Below are 20117 nucleotides of genomic sequence, written 5' to 3' on the forward strand. Positions count from 1 at the left end.
AAAAAGCAAAATAATTGGAAAAACTCAAGAGAACAATTTTAACCAGAAAGGAATTAATAACCATGGGAATTAAAAAGCACTGATTTTCTTATTTAGGTTGTGAAATCTTTTCCTAAAGATTTTAAATAACCTTTAAACTCATCTGCCCCGAAGAGCATAGGTGAAGTTAAGAGTTCTACTGGATGTTTACTGACAAAGAATGACAACTTATCAGCATGGAAAGATCCTTTAATATCAGAATATTTATGTTCCCTCTTATGGGTACATACCTGTCTGGCTGATCCACTAGCCTGCTTTACTTTTTCTGCTACTCCTCCTAAAAGCTGTACAAGTTTTGTCTGCTTCAAGAGTTCTTCTCTGAGTCCTTTTCCTCCTACTGAGAGGAGAGCACCCAAAACATGTTCATATCGGGCGCCAAACTGTGCATCATGGAGGGCATCCTTGAGGAGCCTAACAGAGCAAATATTTGTCAGCCACTTCTGAAAACTGGATGAACATCTCTCAAAAATCAATTCAACAGGTTCAATTTTAGTTATCTAGAAATTTATTTTAAGTCATACACGTAAAAATTCATTCATTATCATAGAGCTCTAACATGCCAAGTATCTTTATAATAGAGAGTTTGGTTTTTGTTGTTTTATTTCTAAGAACATAAACATTTAGCTTATTTATAATAATGCCTTTATAAAACATCTAGTATCCATAGTAAGTGATCTGGCCATACTATTTAGACTATCAGAGTATAAATACTAGGAGTGGAAATAAAGTACTAAAGAAAACGTAAATCTTACCAGTATAAATTATGTGCAATCTGTATATTTCCCAATGCCCTGGACAGAAGGAAGCGTACTAATGAACTGTTCAAATAAATTTCATATTTCAAAGCCTACACATAAAAAAAAATAAGAATTACTAGTGGTCAAACCCATACTACACTGTTAGGATAAAATTATCAAAAAAGAAATTATATAAAGTTTATTCTTGTTGATGAAAGATGATACTAATAAAAATGAAACATAAATTAACTTAGGCTAAATTAATAAAGTCAAGCAGAAAAGTATAGACCTGGGAATTACTTTCATTAGCTATATTTAAATGGCCAGGAAAGAAAAAGAAAAGTTTAAGTCTAATTTGTTCTGAGAATCTAAAAGGTCAAACAATTAAAAATCCAGGTACAGCCAGGCCAGTGTGGTTCAGTGGACTGAAAACCATCTTATGCAAGGGTTCAATTCCTGGTCAGGGAGCATGACCAGGTTGCAGGCTTGATTCCCAGTAGGGGGCATGCAGGAGGCAGCCAGTTGATGTTTCTTTCTCTCTTCCTTTCCTTTCTTTCCTTAAAAATAAAAAACTTACTGAAAAAAAATTTATATATATTTTATATATATAAAATTTATAAAATTTATATATATATATTTTTCTCCCCCCCCCCTAGTGGGGCAACTGACAATAGTAGAAACAAAATTCACACTAAATCCAAATGTAATGCACCTCAACATTCCCACTACAGAAGTACTTTTTATCCAAACAGAAAGGGGAATCCCTTAGCAAGTTCCCTACTCATAAAAACTGGGGGAAGAGTAGGGAGAGTAGGAAACGGAGTGAAAAACACACCTGTACAAACTGTGGAAGAAGATCTGTCAGCTCATCATCACTAATAGCCTCCATCCAGGTCACAGCTTGGGACCTCACTTCCTGATCAGCAAATCTAGAAAAGTATCACTATAATCAAGATTTGACCATAACTTCTTTCTAATGAAGCTGTATTTCCTGAAAACACAATCTCAATCTATTCTTGACAATGAATGCTCAAACAGCTCTTTATTCAAAAGCAATGTGTTTCTTCTGTTTTTAGGAAGAAAATCTTACCATGCTATACAAATTTTATTAAGGGACTGGTTTAGAAACTTTAAGCTTATGAAAATTAACTTTGGCCCACATCATAAAAATGTAACAAATTATTCTAAATTTACCTGATTCTCAATTTACCTTATTCTATCTTTAGGTTAGTTTTAAATAGAACATGCCTTTTTAATAACCTCAGTGAAAAAGTATGTTAATAGAAATACACATTTACACATTTATATTATATTTAATTGCTTTCATGTTAAAACAAAGGGAAGTATTCCTGCAACATAATACTTTACTGAAAAAATTAACAATAAAAGAAAGCAAATAAATTCATTCATGGTTGACTTACTTCAAATCAAGAAGCTCCAATGCAGTCAGTGGGTCTAATGGAGGCCACTGCTGAAGCAATGAGTAAATTTTGGCAAGATTAACCCATTTCCAGTTTGGGGCACTTGCTAGTATTTTAGGAAGACAATTTGGATGTTTGAGGCAATAATAACGTTTCTCCCACAAAAAAGCTTTGTCTTCTTTAGAAAGTCTGCGTACATAACAGAACTAAATTACTCCTCAATGATATCATAATAGTTATAGTTTCAACGATTTAAAATGCAAAGAAGAAATTTATTCATTTTTAGGGCAGCCACTTCTTGGTGGAATCATTAATACTAATTTGGGATAGAAAAACACAATGTACAATAAACACCACTAATTTACCCTAATTTGGGGAATAGAAAGAAATCACTGACTTAGTAAAAGAGTCTCAGTTACAAAACTAAAGGATAATTCAGTACAGTAAGTATTTATTAAGCTCTAATCAGATGCCATGCACTAGAAATCAGTTGATAAGCAAAATCCACCTTATGAGCAAGGATTTTATCCATTTTATACAAGTAAAATGAAATGCCATGTAACACACAAATACTATTATAAAATTTTAGAAGTTGATTATATAGCTCAATTGAGGAATATTTAAAAAGAGAAAGATTTGTTTTGGAGATTGTAATTTAACCTTAATAACAAATGTTTATGTGAATGAATGATTTCACTATTTTACTACCCATCCATCTCCGCTTGTATATATAATACATGCACTGAAATGTATTCATCTCATGTGCAATACTGAAAAAATTTCAAATATTGAAAGAAGTACACAGTAGGTCTCCCTTCTTCTAATTCCCCTACCAGTAGCAACTGCCTATGCTTGTATATTCTTCCAGAGTCCATTTGTATAGAAGCATATACATAGGTGTATGTAGATCTTTTTTCTTCAATGGTAACATACTATATACACTATTCTGTTCCTTGCTTTCTTCACTTAACATATCTGACACATTAGTACATAGCTATAACTTCATTTTTAATAGTTACATGGTACTCTGTTGGATAAATGTACCATAATTTGACCCCCATTGATGGACATTCCCTATCAGTTTTACAGTAATTCAAATGCATACTGCAATGAGCATCCTTGTCTCCATAAGTAAATACAAAAAGGTTTCTTTCCTCTAAGATATATAACTAACTGGAAATGGAATTAGTAGGTCACAGACTATACACATTGTGACCTTAATACCGTGGTCGGCAAACTGCGGCTCGAAAGCCACATGCGGCTCTTTGGCCCCTTGAGTGTGGCTCTTCCACCAAATACCACAAAATACCTCGTGCGGGCGGGCGCGCACGTACAGTGTGATTGAAACTTCATGGCCCATGCGCAGAAGTCGGTATTTTGTGGAAGAGCCACACTCAAGGGGCCAAAGAGCTGCATGTGGCTTGCGAGCCACAGTTTGCCAAACCGCAGTTTGCCAACCACTGCTAGATTTTGCCAAATTGCTCCAAAAGCTTTTGAGAATTCTGCCAACGATATAATCCCTTTTCTGTATCTTCATCAACACTTTCTATGATAGGACATTTTAATGTTCAACAATTTGATGTATATGAAATGGTATCTTGTATTAATTTACATTTCCTTGATTAAATTTAAATTTAAACCTCTCCACAAACTGAGAGGTTGACATCTTTTTAAATGTTTAAAAAGACATTGTATTTCTTTTCTAAAGAATTACCTATTAATATTCTTTGTCTAATTTACTACTGAGTTGTTTGTTTTTCTACTGGTATGAAAAGATTCTTTATACATTACGAAAATTAATCTAGCCCTGGCCAGTGTGGTTCAGTTGGTTGGGCATAGTTCTGCGCACCAAAAGATTGCCAGTTCGATTCCTGGTCAAGGGCACATGCCCAGGTTGTAGACGCAGCGGATGGTTGTTACTCTCTCACATCGATGTTTCTCTCTCTAAAAAAACAATAAACTATTCTTTTACAAAAAAAGAAAATTAATCTATTGCTATTTACTGTAAATATAGGTCCCTATCTTTTATCTTTTGATCATGTAAAAAGTTTGACCTGTACAAATTTCTGAAGTTTGATGTAGCCATATATCTTTTTATATAATTAAAAACAGATATAGAAAACTTTCCACACCAAAAATATTGCTAAATCATGAACTAAATCGGAGCACTTTATAAACCATTAACTTGAGCGTTACATTGTAAGAGATAACCAGGCAAAACAGGATCAAAGGAGCATACCCAAGTGATGAGTCCTTGTGAAGAATATCAAGAAGTTTCCCTTTTATATCATTTCCTAATGTTTCTAAGTTGTGTTGCTGTATAACATTTCGGTCGACTTGAGGAGTGGTATAAATGATATCAAATGTTGGAGAAGGAAAATCAACCTTAAAAATTTAATAGAAGTTGATCAAATTACAGCTGAATAGAACACATATTTACCATATTAACTTATTTGTCTTTGAAAAAATTGTTTTTTCTTAGCCATCAAGGTGAATTTTAGATTGTATATTAAGTCAATGTCCTTTTGCTGAAAGTGATTACCATTGTTGGTAATCCTCAATAGCACATATATTGCTTGGGATGGGTACAAGGGTATATTTTACTATTTCTCAGAAATAAGAAGTGATTTATTGACACTTAAAGATAGATTAGGCTTCTCTAATAACAACCCAAACGATGGTATACATACACTTTTTATAAAGAAATTTAAATGTAAACCTCTCCACATATCAAGAAGTAGCATTATCCTCTAAAGTCAACAAACATACCTTATGGTGAGGAAAAAAAAAAAAAAAGTACCATTACCTGTAACACTATTCTTTCCATCACATATCCTTTTTTGGGGATTGTTCCAGGAATAGGAGTTATATGTGATGAAGTCCAAAGATATAGAAGCTTAGTTCCACATGTTAAAAATCTACACGATGTAAATAGAAGAATACTGTGGTTTTCATTTTAAAAATTCATTCAAAACTCACAACACATAGCAATGAATTTGAAATGTTAGTATTCAAACCTTTTTGAATCATCTTCTGTATAAAAAGAATGTCCACTTTAAAAACATATCAGGAGGAATCGCTTTCCATAGTGTACTAATCTTTAGGTAAATCAGTTAAAGTGCAGGGATTAGAATCAAGGAAAAGAGAATGAACATATCTAAGGAGGAATTGAGGATAAAATAGAACACTGTCCCCAAAACAATTCTATAAATAGGAGGGTGAAGGACAGTCTTTGAAGATCATCTACAAAGGAAATTTGGATTACAGAGCTGCTCCCTGACTTTTATCATAAAGAACAAAAACATATGCCAAAAAACCAGTACCTACTTGTGACAGCACCAATCATTTGAGAAGTTTTATCGGTGCCCTGGACCAGGGGTCAGCAAACTTTACCTCTAAAGAGCCAGACAGTAAATACTCTGAGCTTTCTGGGCAATCTTTGTTGCAGAGATTCAGCTCTGCAATTACAGTGCAAGGTAGCCATGAACGACATATAAATAAATATGTGCACTGTATTCTAACAATACTGTATTTATAAAAAGCAGGCAGGAGGCTGTAGTATGCTGACATTTGCCTGAGACAACCAGTTTATGGCAATGAAGATATTGATGTGTCTTTAACACAGAAGAAATATCTGAAAGCTAACATGAGATATATATAAAAGCAGAAAACTACAAACTTCATTAAACTTTGTTCATTTTATTAAAATAGCAAATATCCTTTCCAAAGCTAGACTCTAGTCCTGCCGTGGGCAAAACTACAGCCCGCGGGCTGGATCCAGCCCGTTTGAAAGGAATAAAACTAAAAAAAAAAAAAAAGACCGTACCCTTTTATGTAATGATGTTTACTTTGAATTTATATTGGTTCACACAAACACTCCATCCATGCTTTTGTTCCGGCCCTCCGGTCCAGTTTAAGAACCCATTGTGGCCCTCGAGTCAAAAAGTTTGCCCACCCCTGCTCTAGTCCTAATGTTTTCTCTTACAGGTTAACCTTTAAATCTTCGACACATTATATTCTGTCTCTTTTAGAACCACTCTCATCCCCAAGTAGGTTACTTTAAGGTAAATTGCTATCACATTATTTCATCTGTAGATACTTTTATATATCTCAAAATGATAAACAGTTTATTAAAAAAATAAATATAATCTTTGGCTGGTGGGCACATGGTGCAATATACAGACCTTATAACACAGAAACTCACACCTGAAACCTGTATGTTCATGTTGACCAATGTCACCCCAATAAATTTATAAAATAAGTATAATACCATTATCATTCCTATAATAATTAACAATAACTACTTAAAATAATCAGCTATCTAGTATTGAAATTTCCCGATTGTCTCAAAGTTCTTTTTATAGTTGGTTTGTTCGAATAAGAATCCAAGCAAGGTCCAACACTTGCATGTGGTTGATATGTCTTTTTAAGTATCTTTTAATTCAAGGGTCAACAAAACTTCAGCCTATCACCTGGTTTCATTAATAAACTTCTATACTAATAAAAGGGTAATATGCTAATTAGACCAGACATCTTCCAGACAAAGCCATAGTGGCAGGGGCCGAGGCAGAGGTGGTTAGGGGCGATCAGGCCAGCAGGGGAGAGCAGTTAGGAGGCGATCAGGCTGGCAGGGGGAAGCAGTTAGGGGGCGATCAGGCTGGCAGGGGGAAGCAGTTAGGAGGCGATCAGGCTGGCAGGGGGAAGCAGTTAGGGGGCGATCAGGCCGGCAGGGGGGAGCAGTTAGGGGGCGATCAGGCCGGCAGGGGGGAGCAGTTAGGGGGCGATCAGGCCGGCAGGGGGGAGCGTTAGGGGGCGATCAGGCCGGCAGGGGGGAGCGTTAGGGGGCGATCAGGCCGGCAGGGGGGAGCAGTTAGGGGGCGATCAGGCCGGCAGGGGGGAGCGTTAGGGGGCGATCAGGCCGGCAGGGGGGAGCGTTAGGGGGCGATCAGATCAGCAGGGGAGGGCAGTTAGGGGTGATCAGGCCAGCAGGGGAGGGCAGTTAGAGGCGATCAGGCTGGTAGAGGAGGGCAGTTAGGGGCAATCAGGCCAGCAGGGGAGGGCAGTTAGGGGCAATCAGGCCAGCAGGCAGAGGCTGTTAGGGGTGATCAGGTCAGCAGGCAGAGGTGGTTAGGGACGATCAGGCAGGCAGGCAGGCGAGCAGTTAGGAGCCAGCAGTCCCAGACTGCAAGAGGGATGTCCGACTGGACATCCAACCGAGGGTTCCTGGATTGGAAAGGGTGCAGGCTGGGCTGAGGGAACCCCCTCCCCGCCCCGTGCGCAAATTTCGTGCACTGGGCTTCTAATTTATAACAAAGCCACACATTCACTTACATACTGTCTATCACTGCTTTTGCTTTTGTGACAGAGACCACATGACCTGCAAAGCCTAAATTACTTCTATCTAGTCCCCTTTACATAAAGTTTGCCAATTCTTGTTTTAATCTATACATTCTATCTTTTCCCCTCCTGCTGTTTGTTGAAGAAACTAGGTCTTTTGTTCTGAGAATTTTCCTTATCCTGGATTTTACTAATTGCATTACTCTGGTCATTTACCATGTTCCTTTATTTCCTATATTTTCTATAGTAAAGTAGTAGCCCTGGCCTTAGCTCAGTGGTTAGAGCACTGGCTCACAGACCAAAGGGTTGAGGGTTCGATTCCCGGCCTGGCTGGGGTGTGAGCAGGAGGCAACCAATCGATGTGTCTCTCTCACATTCATATTAGTAGTAGTTAGATCTAGAGAGGCTTGACCTGATTCATGTGTAGTTATCTGGAAAGAATACTTAATACTCTAGATGGTATTGTATACTACTTCCTATTGCCTCAACTATAGAGGCACACATACTTGATTTATTTTTCTTTCTGTGGGGTTAATATAATCAGTTTATTTAGATGCTTTCAATCTAAATCATCCATTATAAAGTTCCAGAAAAGGTAATCACTTAATGGTTTTAAGCAGGCATTCATAATCACTACTTAAATCAATGGTTCTCAACCAAGAGTGATTTTTGTCCCCAGTATACATTTGGCAATGTCTGAAGACATTTTCAGTTGGCAAATGGGGTGCTACTGGCATCTAGTAGGCAGAAGCCAAGGATGCTGGTAAACATCCTACATACACAGGACAATTTCCCACAACAACAATGATCTGGCCCAAAATATCAATAGTGCCGACACTGACCTAAATCTAACCCTGACCTAAATTATTTCAGTAAGAGTTGCAAAATTGTGATATTCTACCATTCCTTCTGCAATGATTAGCTGAAATGTTTCTATAAAGCATATTCTCACATCAATTATCTTATAACCCTGAGATATAACTGTAAAGAAAAGGCAAGTTAAATGCTTGATTCTGTTTATTTAAAATAGGAGTTAAGAACTCATTTGTTATTGAGGCTGACCGAAATGCCTCAAAGTCACGTGGCTTCCATGACTTCATCAGGTTGTATGCAAGTTGCACCTTAATATAAATTATTTAAAAATAATTTCAAGACCAGGATTTCTGATTACCATACTATAGCACATTAAACTGAACTAAATAACTGACATTTTGTTTCGGTGTATGCATTAACATAAAATCATCTTTCCTCTTAATTTCTGAGTCTTTTTTTAACATTAAGTACTAATATTACCCAGACTGATTACACTGCTAGGCAAAGCCTCAAACTTAATGCCATCTGCTTACTGCTTTAATATGCTAACATGCATTATCGCTCTCCAAAATTTTACCATCCTATCTAATAAAAGAGAAACATGGTAATTGGCGTACGACCACTACCCTTCCCATTGGCTAATCAGCGAGATATGCAAATTAACTGCCAGCCAAGATGGCGGCCGGCAGCCAGGCAGCTTGAAACTAACATGCGGCTTGCTTGCTTCAGTGATGGAGGACTACAACGTTCTCTGCCTGCCTTGCCGGCCTCTGAGCTTGCAGTTTAAGAAACACTGTAACAAATATAGAAGCTAAACAAAACCCCAGAAACCTGCTTTCAGCGAGCCCAGGATCTCAGAGTTGGAGATGATACAGAATTTCGATTATAGAACCTAAACAAACCAGATACCTTCTTTCAGCAGCAGAGGCCTCAGAGCTGGAGCCAGAGCTAAAGCTGGCCCAGAAAAAAGAAAAAAAAAAAGAAAAAAAGAAGGAGTTGGGAGCTTCAGTCGGCCTGAAAACAGCCCTCAGCCCCTCACCCAGACTGGCCAGGCACCCCAGTTGGGACCCCCACCCTGAAGGGTGTGTGACCAGCTGCAAACAGCCATTATCCCCTCACCCAGGCTGGCCAGGCACCCCAGTGGGGACCCCCATCCTGATCCAGGACACCCTTCAGGGCAAACCAGCCAGCCCCACCCGTGCACCAGGCCTCTATCCTATATAGTAAAAGGGTAATATGCCTCCCAGCACCGGGATCAGCGGAGCCGTGAGGCCTCCCGGCACCAGGATCAGCGTGACAGGGGGCAGCGCCCAAACCTCCTGATCGCCCTGCGGCTCTGTGTGTGACAGGGGGGAGGGCCACAACCTCCCTATCCACCCTGCTCTGTTTGTAACAGGGGAAGGTGCCCCTGATCAGCCCTGCTCTGTGCCTGATAGGGGGGAGCTCCCCAACCCCCTGATCGCCCTGCGGCTGTGTGTGTGACAGGGTGCGGCGCCCCAACCCCCAAGTCAGCCCTACCCTGAGCGTGACTGCGGGTGGCATCGCAACCTCCCAATCTGCCCTGCTCTGTGCATGACAGGGGAAGGCACCCCAACTCCCCAATCGGCCCTGCTCTGAGCCCGACCAAGGGCTGCACCTAGGTATTGGGCCTGCCCTCTGCCACCTGGGAGCAGGCCTAAGCCAGCAGGTCGTTATCTCCCGAGGGGTCCCAGACTGCAAGAGGGCACAGGCCGGGCTGAGGGACCCCTCCCTCCCCCCGAGTGCACAAATTTTTGTGCACCGGGCCTCTAGTGTATTGAATGAAACATATCTCAAACTTCATTTAATTGATTTATTTTCATTTCGGAAGACTCTTGATGATCTCATGAAACATATTGTTACTTAAAACATAATTAAAATTGTCAGCTGAAAAGTCAGGTCGATTACACTATTCCTACTGACTGTTGGTAGACACAAAGCTTTAAAGGAATTCCTCTCCTCTAAGTTTTTGTACCCATCTAGAACCTTTAGTGATTAAAGGCCAGGGGCCCATAGCAGTAAGGATAGATCAGTCAGGCGGACAGGGAAAGAGATGGGAATAATGTTCAGTTGTAAACTCCCTGAAATTTGACAAGTATGGGATAGGGATGAGAAGAGGAAAGTGGAATTGTTTTAGTAATATCAAGGATACCTAAAAGACCATAAATATTATGTTAATAATACAGTGTTTGCACAAAATGACAGTGAACTGACTGCCGATTTTCTCCTAAACAATGAGTGACAAACACTCTTTTGAATACCCATATAGATATGATCAAACCATAGTAGAATAACTTTGGTTTCCTCTGATCTGACATCCTTTTATCACATTGAAAAATTTGAGGCAGCTCATTATCTCATGTTTGTCATAATTCCCCACCCTGTTCTCTAGTCAATTTTGAGACTGCAGATGTGTCCACATAACTCACCATCACAACTCAGTAACACTTACCGTTTAAAATCAAAAAGAGGTAAAGAAACTTTGCCCAAAGCTTCTGGCCCCTTTCTCTGTTTATTAGAATCAGGGGAACTTCCACTGCTCTGATTTAAAATTCCAAAAAGAGTAAGGTGAAGAACTGATTCTAATGGCAATTGTGATATCTGGATGGGAAAAATAATTCTATGGGGAGGAAAAAAGTATTAATAGAAAAAACAAATTAGGTCAAACATGAAGATTAACTCTTTAATGAAAATGATAATTTTAGTTATTTTATTTGATGTATCAAATAATCTTTAATCCTGAGTCTCCTCTACTTAAGTAGCAAGCTTGGCTAACACGTACTATTAAAAAGCTGAAACAAATTTTATTAAAATTTCAAATATATAGCATTTATTTCTTCAAAAATTTGTTAGCACCTTTACTCAAGACTTGCAATGCTAATTTCTAGGCAAAATAATAGTCATTTTTATTTCCTTTAGGAAAAAGCAGATAAATATTTATGAGTATTTCTGATTCAGGATATATGTGTGCACCTATGTACACAAACAGACATATGTATATGTTTACCAATATTTTTGGTGGGTTTTTTTTGTTTTGTTTTGTTTTTGTCTAAAAGGACACATAAGGTTGGCTGTAGTCACCTTGAGGAGCCATGAGATGATTAAGTGTTGAAAAGAAGTGACACTTGTCACCTATATGCATTTTGTTTTATAGGATTAGTTTCACAGACATGTATTATTTTTATAATTAAAAAAATAAGAGAATAGGAAAACATTTAATAAATGCAGAATAAAAAATAAAAAGCTCTGCAATGGCCTATCTGCCTAAGTAATGAAAAGCATTTCCCTAAACAATATTAAAAAAATATTAACAGTGCAAATATCATCTTGTACATGGACTCAAGATAATTTCATTTTATCTGTTAACCAAAAACAAGGCTTCATATACAGTGTTATAGAATAAATACCAAACTAAACAATGTTATAACATACCACCTTTCTAGAATTACTCATAAATTTATAGTACTTTAAACTTGACAAAGTCTCGGAAGAATGGCGTATTTCTGCAATTTAACACCATGCAGATTGAAAAGAGTATTGCGGTTTTTTGAAATCAGAATTTCAGTCTGTTCTATAGAATCACATCTAGAAGAGACTTTAAGATGTCAGTAAGCATTTTATAGATTTTAATGAAAATTGAAATAAAATAAAAACTAGGGTGCATACATGGAAAAAAAGTAAACAGGTTATACTAAAAAAACATAAAAAGCCAGAAATTTCACTTACAGTTCATCCCATTTAATAAGATAGAAGAAATTCTTATAAGTGCCAACCTTCTTTGATTGAATAGGTTTAAAAAGGTCTTTTCCATTGTGAGACAGGGAACATACCAGGTAGTATTTTTCATAACTGAGGGGGGAAAAAAAGAGTTTAATTTCATTGTATTTGATAATACAGATTAGTTAACTAATACAAATATATATCATTAGCCATCCTTCCTAAAAATGACTATTATCTAAAATAATTTGGTCATCATTCATTTGAACTTATAAAAAAATCTGAAATGTAACTACTATAAATTCTGTTAAATAGAGAGAGGCATAGCAAAGGGTATACAGAAGGGAACATGTATTTCTAGCTGCCAGTCTAAGGGGGCAAAATGATACCAGCTGGAGAATTTACCTAAATTTTGTGCTCAGTTATAAGCTTTAGATTTTAGTTGAATGACACTGAGCAATTCTTCATTTCTAGAATCTAGGAAGACAGAGTACAAACATGATCATCCCTAGGTGCCATTTTCCTTTGCTAAGGCACTGAAATAGAGTCAGTTAAGCATATGAATAGTGCATTGGCCTGATTTGCATTGAGTCAGTCTTTACTAGGAGGCTTCCATCAACGGGGACAGATGCTGTTATATTCTCGAATTACATAGCAACAATTTAGCTCCTAATTGCCACAAGTAGCTGATTACATACAATCAGGCAATCTTGTAGAACAGAAGTCTTAGGCTCAATAAAACTACTGCACTAGTATTCTAATTTACTGGTAGGCTTACACATTAACCATTTTGTTAATACACATAATATATTATAAATATAACATTTTAAAGATATGTTTTTATTGATTTTATAGAGAGAGGAAGAGAGAAACATCGATGAGAGAGAAACATTGATTGGCTACTTCCTGCATGTCCCCTACTGGGGATCAAGCTCACAACCCAGGCATGTGCCCTAACCAGGAATTCAACCAGTGACCTCTTGGTGCATGGGACAATGCTCAGTCAACTGAGCCAGACTGGTCAGGGCTATAAATATTTTTTTAAATTTAATCTCATTGGTTCACAAAACACCACTAGCTAATGATTTGATTGCTTTTCTCAACCTCATACCACTTGCCCCTCTTTATTTCAACATTTTATTAACTTTATTTCTATCTTAACTATCATTGTAGTTTTCTGTATTGTCTTCTATTAATAGTGTCCCTAAATTTATTTGTGTGTGTATGGAATCTATGGAGGGTATTATCCCTGTAACTAGTTAAAAGAATGAAATACCTTCAGACAGCAATAGTATCCATTTATTTATTTTTTAAGTATTTATTTTATTGATTGATTTTGAGAGAGAGAAACATTGACTTACTGTTTCATTTATTTATGCATTCATTGGTTAATTCTTGTATGTGCCCTGACTGGGGATCAAACCCGAAACCTTGGCATATCAGGACGATGCTCTAACCAACTGAGCTACCCAGCCATGCCAGTACCCATTTAAATGCAAGTTCCAGGAGGGCAGATTTTTCCTGCCTTTTTACTGCTGCATCTCTAGTAGCACGAAGAACATTGCCCACAGATGGCGCTCAGTAAATATTTCTTGAATGAATTAATATACCACATTCAACTTATTATGTTATTTTTTTACATTTCATTTTTAAATTTTATATAAAGCTCAATTTAAGAAGAATTTATGTTTGGTATCTCTTTACTAGGTTTTACCTTATTTTATAGCATTAAGCTATTATGAAACAATTCCATTTTAAATATTCAGTTCAGACTTTTCAGTTTATATTAGTCATTTGCAAATAAATTGAAGTTGGCAAACTTGATGGCATTGACAAAAAATCAGAAAGGGAAAACCTAAATTAAAAATTATAGAAGAGCCCTGGCCAGTGTGGCTCAATTAACTGGAGTATCATCCCACACACTGAAAGGTCTGGAGTCCCATTCCCGGTGAGGGCACACACCTAAGTTGCAGGCCCGATCTGCAGTTGGGGCATGTATGGGAGGCAACCCATTGATGTTTCTCTCTCACATCGATGTAGCCCCCCTCCATCTCCCATTTCCCTTCCTTCTAAAAATCAATGAGTATGTCCTCAAGTAAGATAAAAATAAAAAATTTGAAGAAATCTGTTCTTGCAGACATCAAAGTCTAGCAATCAATAAACTACTAAAAAGAATAAAAGGGGATAAAGTCTAGTCCCATTATACTGTTCCAAATTACCCTGGTTAAAGGCAAAAGAATACCAGTCATAAATTAGACCAATTTATTACTCAATATTTGCTCTAGTAAGTTTAAACATTTTCTTGCCTTTTTTGCATGAAGCGGGAGTGATATTTTTTTACTGGAACAGCTTCAAAAATCCCTGTAATTTTTATAAAATCCACAAAAGTATCTGGTGGTTCTTTTTTCATCCATGTAAATACCAAGATGACAGTGGATGCTGACATTTTACGACTAGAATAATTTCTAGGTCTTTGTACATATATTCTTTTAAACAGTTACTTACTTTGATACCCAGTTACTTGAAATTCCATGTGCAGCAAAAATGGTAAACTGGAGCTGTTCTGTTGCAGTACATGCTTCCTTGATGTTCCTGTTACTTTGAGCACAGTCCAAAGAACTCCTACCAGAATTTCCATGGAGTCTCAGAAGATCATAAATTGCTGCAGTTAATTGATCCATGCTTACTTGAACAGGATTTTCAGGATTTAGTGAGCCTAGATGTAAAGAAATTATTAATATAATTCTCTGAAAAAGCAACAATTATTGCTAAAATTTAAAGAACTTAAAGACATACATACCCCTAGTTGAATTCTTGTTAGGGTCTCCCTTTCCAGAAGTCACCTGCATACACATACAAATTAGTAAAACAATTGCCTATGACATAACATAAAATGTTTACTTTTCACTTCAATACATTAATTAAATGCTATATCAAAGAAACCTTTCCTAGGGGAAACCTCCCAAAAATGTCTGCAGAATTAATAAATCAAAAAAATAAAATCTCCCAACCAAATAACAGATAATTTTTGGTATCAAGAAAATCATAGTATAATTTTATTAACCAATGTCACCCCAATAAATTCAATAAAAAAGTAATTCAGAGTAACTGAAAATTACTGCAAAATATATAAACTCAACAAAATCTGCCTCATTAAACTAAATTAATATTTGAAACCCAAAGTGATAAATATTCTAATACAGTATTTTATTTTCCATTAGTTGCTCTTTTATTAGCATGATAAGAATAGCCTTAAAGAAACTAGAACTCGCTTGGCCAGCGTGGCTCAGTGATTGAGCATCAAACCAATGAACAAGGAGGTCACAATCTGATTCCCAGTCAGGGCACATGCCCAGGTTTCGGGCTCGATCCCCAGTGGGGGACATGCTGGAGGCCGACAATCAGTGATTCTCTCTTATCATTGATGTTTCTATCTCTCTCCCTATCCCTTCCTCTCTGAAATGAATAAAAGTATATATTTTAAAAATATAAAAAAGAAAAAAAAAGAAACTAGAACTCTATTACAATTTTGTGTCTCAAAATAGCTCTCCTCATATTCTTTGCTCCTTTATTCATTAATATAATGAACAGAAACCTCAAACATTAGGACCATGGTAGTTGATCACCTCCAAGTGATTTCATGTATATTTAAAAAATATTTTAAAACAAGCACAAATTTCTGTATACAATATGGATAGGCTCTCTGAGAATAAATGGATTGAGCTATCTCCCAGATATCTGTTGAGGGGCATACTATCAACATAACTTTTAACTATCAACATAACTTATTGTGTCTTGCAATCCACTTTCTCTCATCCTTCCAGTAAAAGCTATGAACATCCCTATGAACAAAAAGAGCCTGGGGAGAGCTTTTACTAAAAGCAAAGGTATCCTATCAAAAGAGGGCTCCTAACCTGGTTTCCACTGAGGCAGTAAGTCACTATTACTAAGGCATTTGGGTCTTCTCAACTCCAAAATAGGACTTCCCCTATTGGCAGTCATGAACACTCCATCCAAAGGGAGAAATGGTACCTACTATCATCTCAGTCCTTCATGCCAACCAAATCATTTATGCCAGAGTTCCTGCTCTACATAAAAAAGGTTCACAGTTTGGCATCCACCTATTCAATGTCAACTCTCACAAAACTTCCAAGGCAGCCCATCTCCTCTTAGGAATTCCCTACCTTACCAGGTAAGTCACCCACTCAACTCAAGTTTAAAGCAAAGCCCTGGCCAGTGTGCTCAGTGGTTAGAGTGTCGGCCTGTGCACCAAAGAGTCTCGGGTTCAAGTCCCAGTCAAGGACACATACCTGGGTTACGGGTTTGATCTCTGGCCACTGGCAGGGCGTGTGTGGGAGGCAACTGATGGATGTGTCTCTCATATTTCTCTCTCTCTCTAAAAATAAAAATTCAATGGAAAAAATGAGGATTAACAACAAAAAACAAAACAAAAACAAACCCCACAAAAGAGAGTAAAGCCAAAATTAAAATAACATTTTGTTCAGGAGAAGCAAAAAGCTGCCAGTATAAGCAATAGATGGTCACTTAAGTACTACATATCTGCATGCAATAAAATGCTAATTACTAAAAAATACTCACATCAGCACTTTTACTCCTTGGAAGATTAACTGCTCTCTTTAGCTTCTTTACTGATTCTGTAATGGCAGGAGTCTCTACACCATCTAAAGCACTACAGATTTTTCTTACAGCTCTAATTACTTGATCTACTGCTCGGTGCTGGTTCTTTAAAAAAAAAAAAAAAGTAAAATAAACATAAGTATGTGGAATTTAAAGAATCAATTTCAGACATGAAGTCAGAAACTAGACATTTCTGATGTACCTAAGAACAGATATTCTTTACTCTTTTGTGGTGAAAAAGAAAAAAACACAGCATTTCAATATAGTTATGCTGTTTCAATATAAGTTATAGTTCACTTTAAAGTAGAAAAAACCAGGCTTGGTTAATTTTCACTTTGCCTAACAATTATTTATATGCAAATACCATTAGTTTCATATTAGAATCAGAAATAATAGCAATAAGCCGAAACCGGTTTGGCTCAGTGGATAGAGCGTCGGCCTGCGGACTGAAAGGTCCCAGGTTCAATTCCGGTCAAGGGCATGTACCTGGGTTGCGAGCACATCCCCAGTGGGAGATGTGCAGGAGGCAGCTGATCGATGTTTCTCTCTCATCGATGTTTCTAACTCTCTACCTCTCTCCCTTCCTCTCTGTAAAAAATCAATAAAATATATTAAAAAAAAAAAAAGAAATAATAGCAATAAATTACTAACAAATTACTAAATCTCTAAAAAAAACAGTTATCTTTTTAAATTTTCATTGGGAATAATTTCCACATTAAAAAAAAATTAACCCTTCTCTCCATCTTATGAAAATTTGGTATAAAAAAAAAACAAACAAGTCCTTTACAGGTTAGTTACATATTAATAACATTGGACAACAGTTACTAGAAATTCGCCATTTTTTAAGCATCATTTGCATTTATACAACCATCATTTTAAAAATTCTGTTAGAAGAAAAAACTTCCTTGAGGACAATCCCTATGAACTATTCAAGTACAGTTTATTCACCATGATTCAAAAGTATATGTACAAATATGTAATAAAATCATTTACCTGATGTTAATGATTTAAAAATATGTCTCCACTCCATCATTGTTTTAAAGTACATTATCTCATTAAAAACATTCTTATATAATGTATTAATTCATAAAACATTTATGCCAAACTTCCATGCCAAGTACTGTTAGAATGGGCTGAAACTCAGTACTGTACAATCCGTTAAAAATTTAAAATTTTCCACTCTTGAAGCTTGGCTACCATAAACTGAATGTTACCTTCACCTTCATGCTTAAATGAAGCCACCTCATTTTCTCAAATATTCAATTACCTGGCAGTCCTCAGGGGCTGAAGGTCTATTATCTAGCTCCCTATTTTTACTTACTTATATTTCTGCTTTTACTCCTCCACCTTCATGCAAAACCTTTCCAGTTTTGAGGCTCATGCCATTTTCCTATACTATCCTTCATCATTTTTTATGTGCCAATGATCAAACTGTTATGTATCAGTTTCAAATCCATTCTTCTAAGGTCTACTTTGTGTAATAGACCCTATATAAACATTTCTTTTGCCAACTGGAACAATGTTAGGATTTGTCAATAGAGGGCACCAAAGGGACACTCAAAGGCTAGCAGCATGAAGGTAACTCTCATCAGGGTTCCAGTCCTTTTTAAATTCTGGGTGGTCACCTAGTGATCCTCAAAGACAAGGCACCCTCAGGCCATGCTCTCCCAGTCTGACGACTCTGGCAAGTTTCTTTGCCATAGGCAACCTGTGTGTTCCTGTGACAGCCATAAATTATAAGGTGGGGGAGAGGCTCTATCATAAGTTCTTAGAGTTCTTTCACTACCCACTGTTCCTCAATCTAGAGGTAATAGCTGCTCTTTTTGCACCTATTACTTCTGGATCCCTTCAAGCAGGGTTCGCAAACATTTTTCTAAGGCCAGATAGTAAATGTTTTAGGCTTAGTGGACGACACAGTCTCTGTCACAATTCAATTCTGCTCTTAGGGCATTACAGTTGACATAGATAATTCATAAATGAATGAGCATGAATATCCACACTAATAAAAGAGAAAAATGGTAATTGGCGTACGATGATACCCTTTTCATTGGCTAATCAGGGCTATATGCAAATTAACTGCCAACTATGATTGGCAGTTAACTGCCAACAAGATGGCTGTTAATTTGCATATGTAGGCACAATGCAGGGAGGCGAAAGGGAAAGCAGGAAGAAGCCCCCTGCCACTGACAGTGAGCGGAAACCCAGGGGGGAGCTAAGAGCTGGGGGGCAGGGCAAAGGCGGCCCTGGGGCCGCCTTGGCCCTGCCCCCCAGCCATGATCGGAGAATCAGGCACCTTTGCCGCCCTGGCCAGTGATAGCAGGAAGTAGGGGTGGAGCCAGCGATGGGAGCTGGACACGGTCGAAGCTGGCAGTCCCGGGAGCTAGGGGTCCCTTGCCTGGGCCTAAGCGGAGCCCACCATCGCGGGGCCGCTGCAGCTGCGGGTCCCCGCTGCCCGAGCCGGACGCCTCAGCCAGAGGCGTTAGGCCTGGGCAGGGGCGGAGCCTGCAACCGCGGGGAGCTGGGGGTCCCCTGCCCAGGCCTGACACCTCTGCCGGAGGCCTCAGGCCTGGTCAAGGGGCCGATCCGGTGATTGGTGATCGGAGGGTGATGAGGGTCAACTCCTTTGGCCAAGGCATCAGGCTTGGGCGGGGGGCTGAGCCGGGGATTGGGGGGATATGATGGTCCCCTTGCCCAGGCCTGAAGCCTGGGTCAGAGGCGTCAGGCTTGGGCGGGGGGTGGAGCAAGCGATCAGAGGGAGATGGGGGTCCCCTGCCCAGGCATGATTCCTGGGCCAGAGGCCTCAGGCCTGGGCGGGGGCCAGAGCCAGTGATCGGGGGGAGATGGGGGTCCCCTGTCCAAGCCTGACACCTCTGGCAGAGGCGTCAGGCCTGGGCAAGGGGCCGATCAGGTGATCAGAGGGTGATGGGGGTCTACGCCTCTGGCTGAGGCATCAGGCCTGGGCTGGGGGCTGATCCTGCGATTGGAGGGTGATGGGGGTCAACGCCTGAGGGCTCCCAGTATGTGAGAGGGGGCAGGCTGGGCTGAGGGACACCCCCCCCCCCCCACACACACACCCAGTGCACGAATTTCATGCACCGGGCCCCTAGTTTTCCAATAAAACTTTATAAAAACATGCGACAGGCTAGATCTGGCATGCCAATGATATGCAAACTCCTGCCTTGAAGTCCTCTTTAACCCCCTGTAGTAATTAACTACCTTTTACTAAATTTCCCTGTTCAAATAATTATATAATTTCTGTCTCCTGACTTGGCCCCTGAGTGATCTGCCTTGCCACTGACATGTGGTCACTTCCCCCACTGCATGCCACATGTTTGCTCTAAATATTTATCTGACTTTCTATTCCACCCTATATCCTATAATCGTGGTCGGCAAACTG

At 38.6% G+C, this 20117-nt stretch overlaps 1 protein-coding gene across 2 annotated transcripts in view; it reads right to left on the minus strand.

Moving 5' to 3' along the window:
• The window catches only part of PIK3C2A (phosphatidylinositol-4-phosphate 3-kinase catalytic subunit type 2 alpha), a 105924-nt gene that overhangs the window by 23854 nt on the left and 61953 nt on the right, over window positions 1–20117 (minus strand). For both annotated transcript variants that reach the window (XM_059709029.1, XM_059709030.1), the window contains exons 9-19: window positions 16682–16825; window positions 14883–14925; window positions 14588–14798; window positions 12092–12214; window positions 10818–10985; window positions 5004–5115; window positions 4437–4582; window positions 2198–2386; window positions 1612–1705; window positions 792–886; window positions 270–450 (exon numbers count right to left, since the gene is read on the minus strand). In XM_059709029.1, the coding sequence (XP_059565012.1) occupies window positions 270–450; window positions 792–886; window positions 1612–1705; window positions 2198–2386; window positions 4437–4582; window positions 5004–5115; window positions 10818–10985; window positions 12092–12214; window positions 14588–14798; window positions 14883–14925; window positions 16682–16825 (1506 nt within the window). The remainder of the gene's footprint in view (window positions 1–269; window positions 451–791; window positions 887–1611; window positions 1706–2197; window positions 2387–4436; window positions 4583–5003; window positions 5116–10817; window positions 10986–12091; window positions 12215–14587; window positions 14799–14882; window positions 14926–16681; window positions 16826–20117) is intronic.

This window comes from Myotis daubentonii, chromosome 9 (assembly GCF_963259705.1).
Source record: "Myotis daubentonii chromosome 9, mMyoDau2.1, whole genome shotgun sequence".
In the NCBI taxonomy this organism is placed as follows: Eukaryota; Metazoa; Chordata; class Mammalia; order Chiroptera; family Vespertilionidae; genus Myotis; species Myotis daubentonii.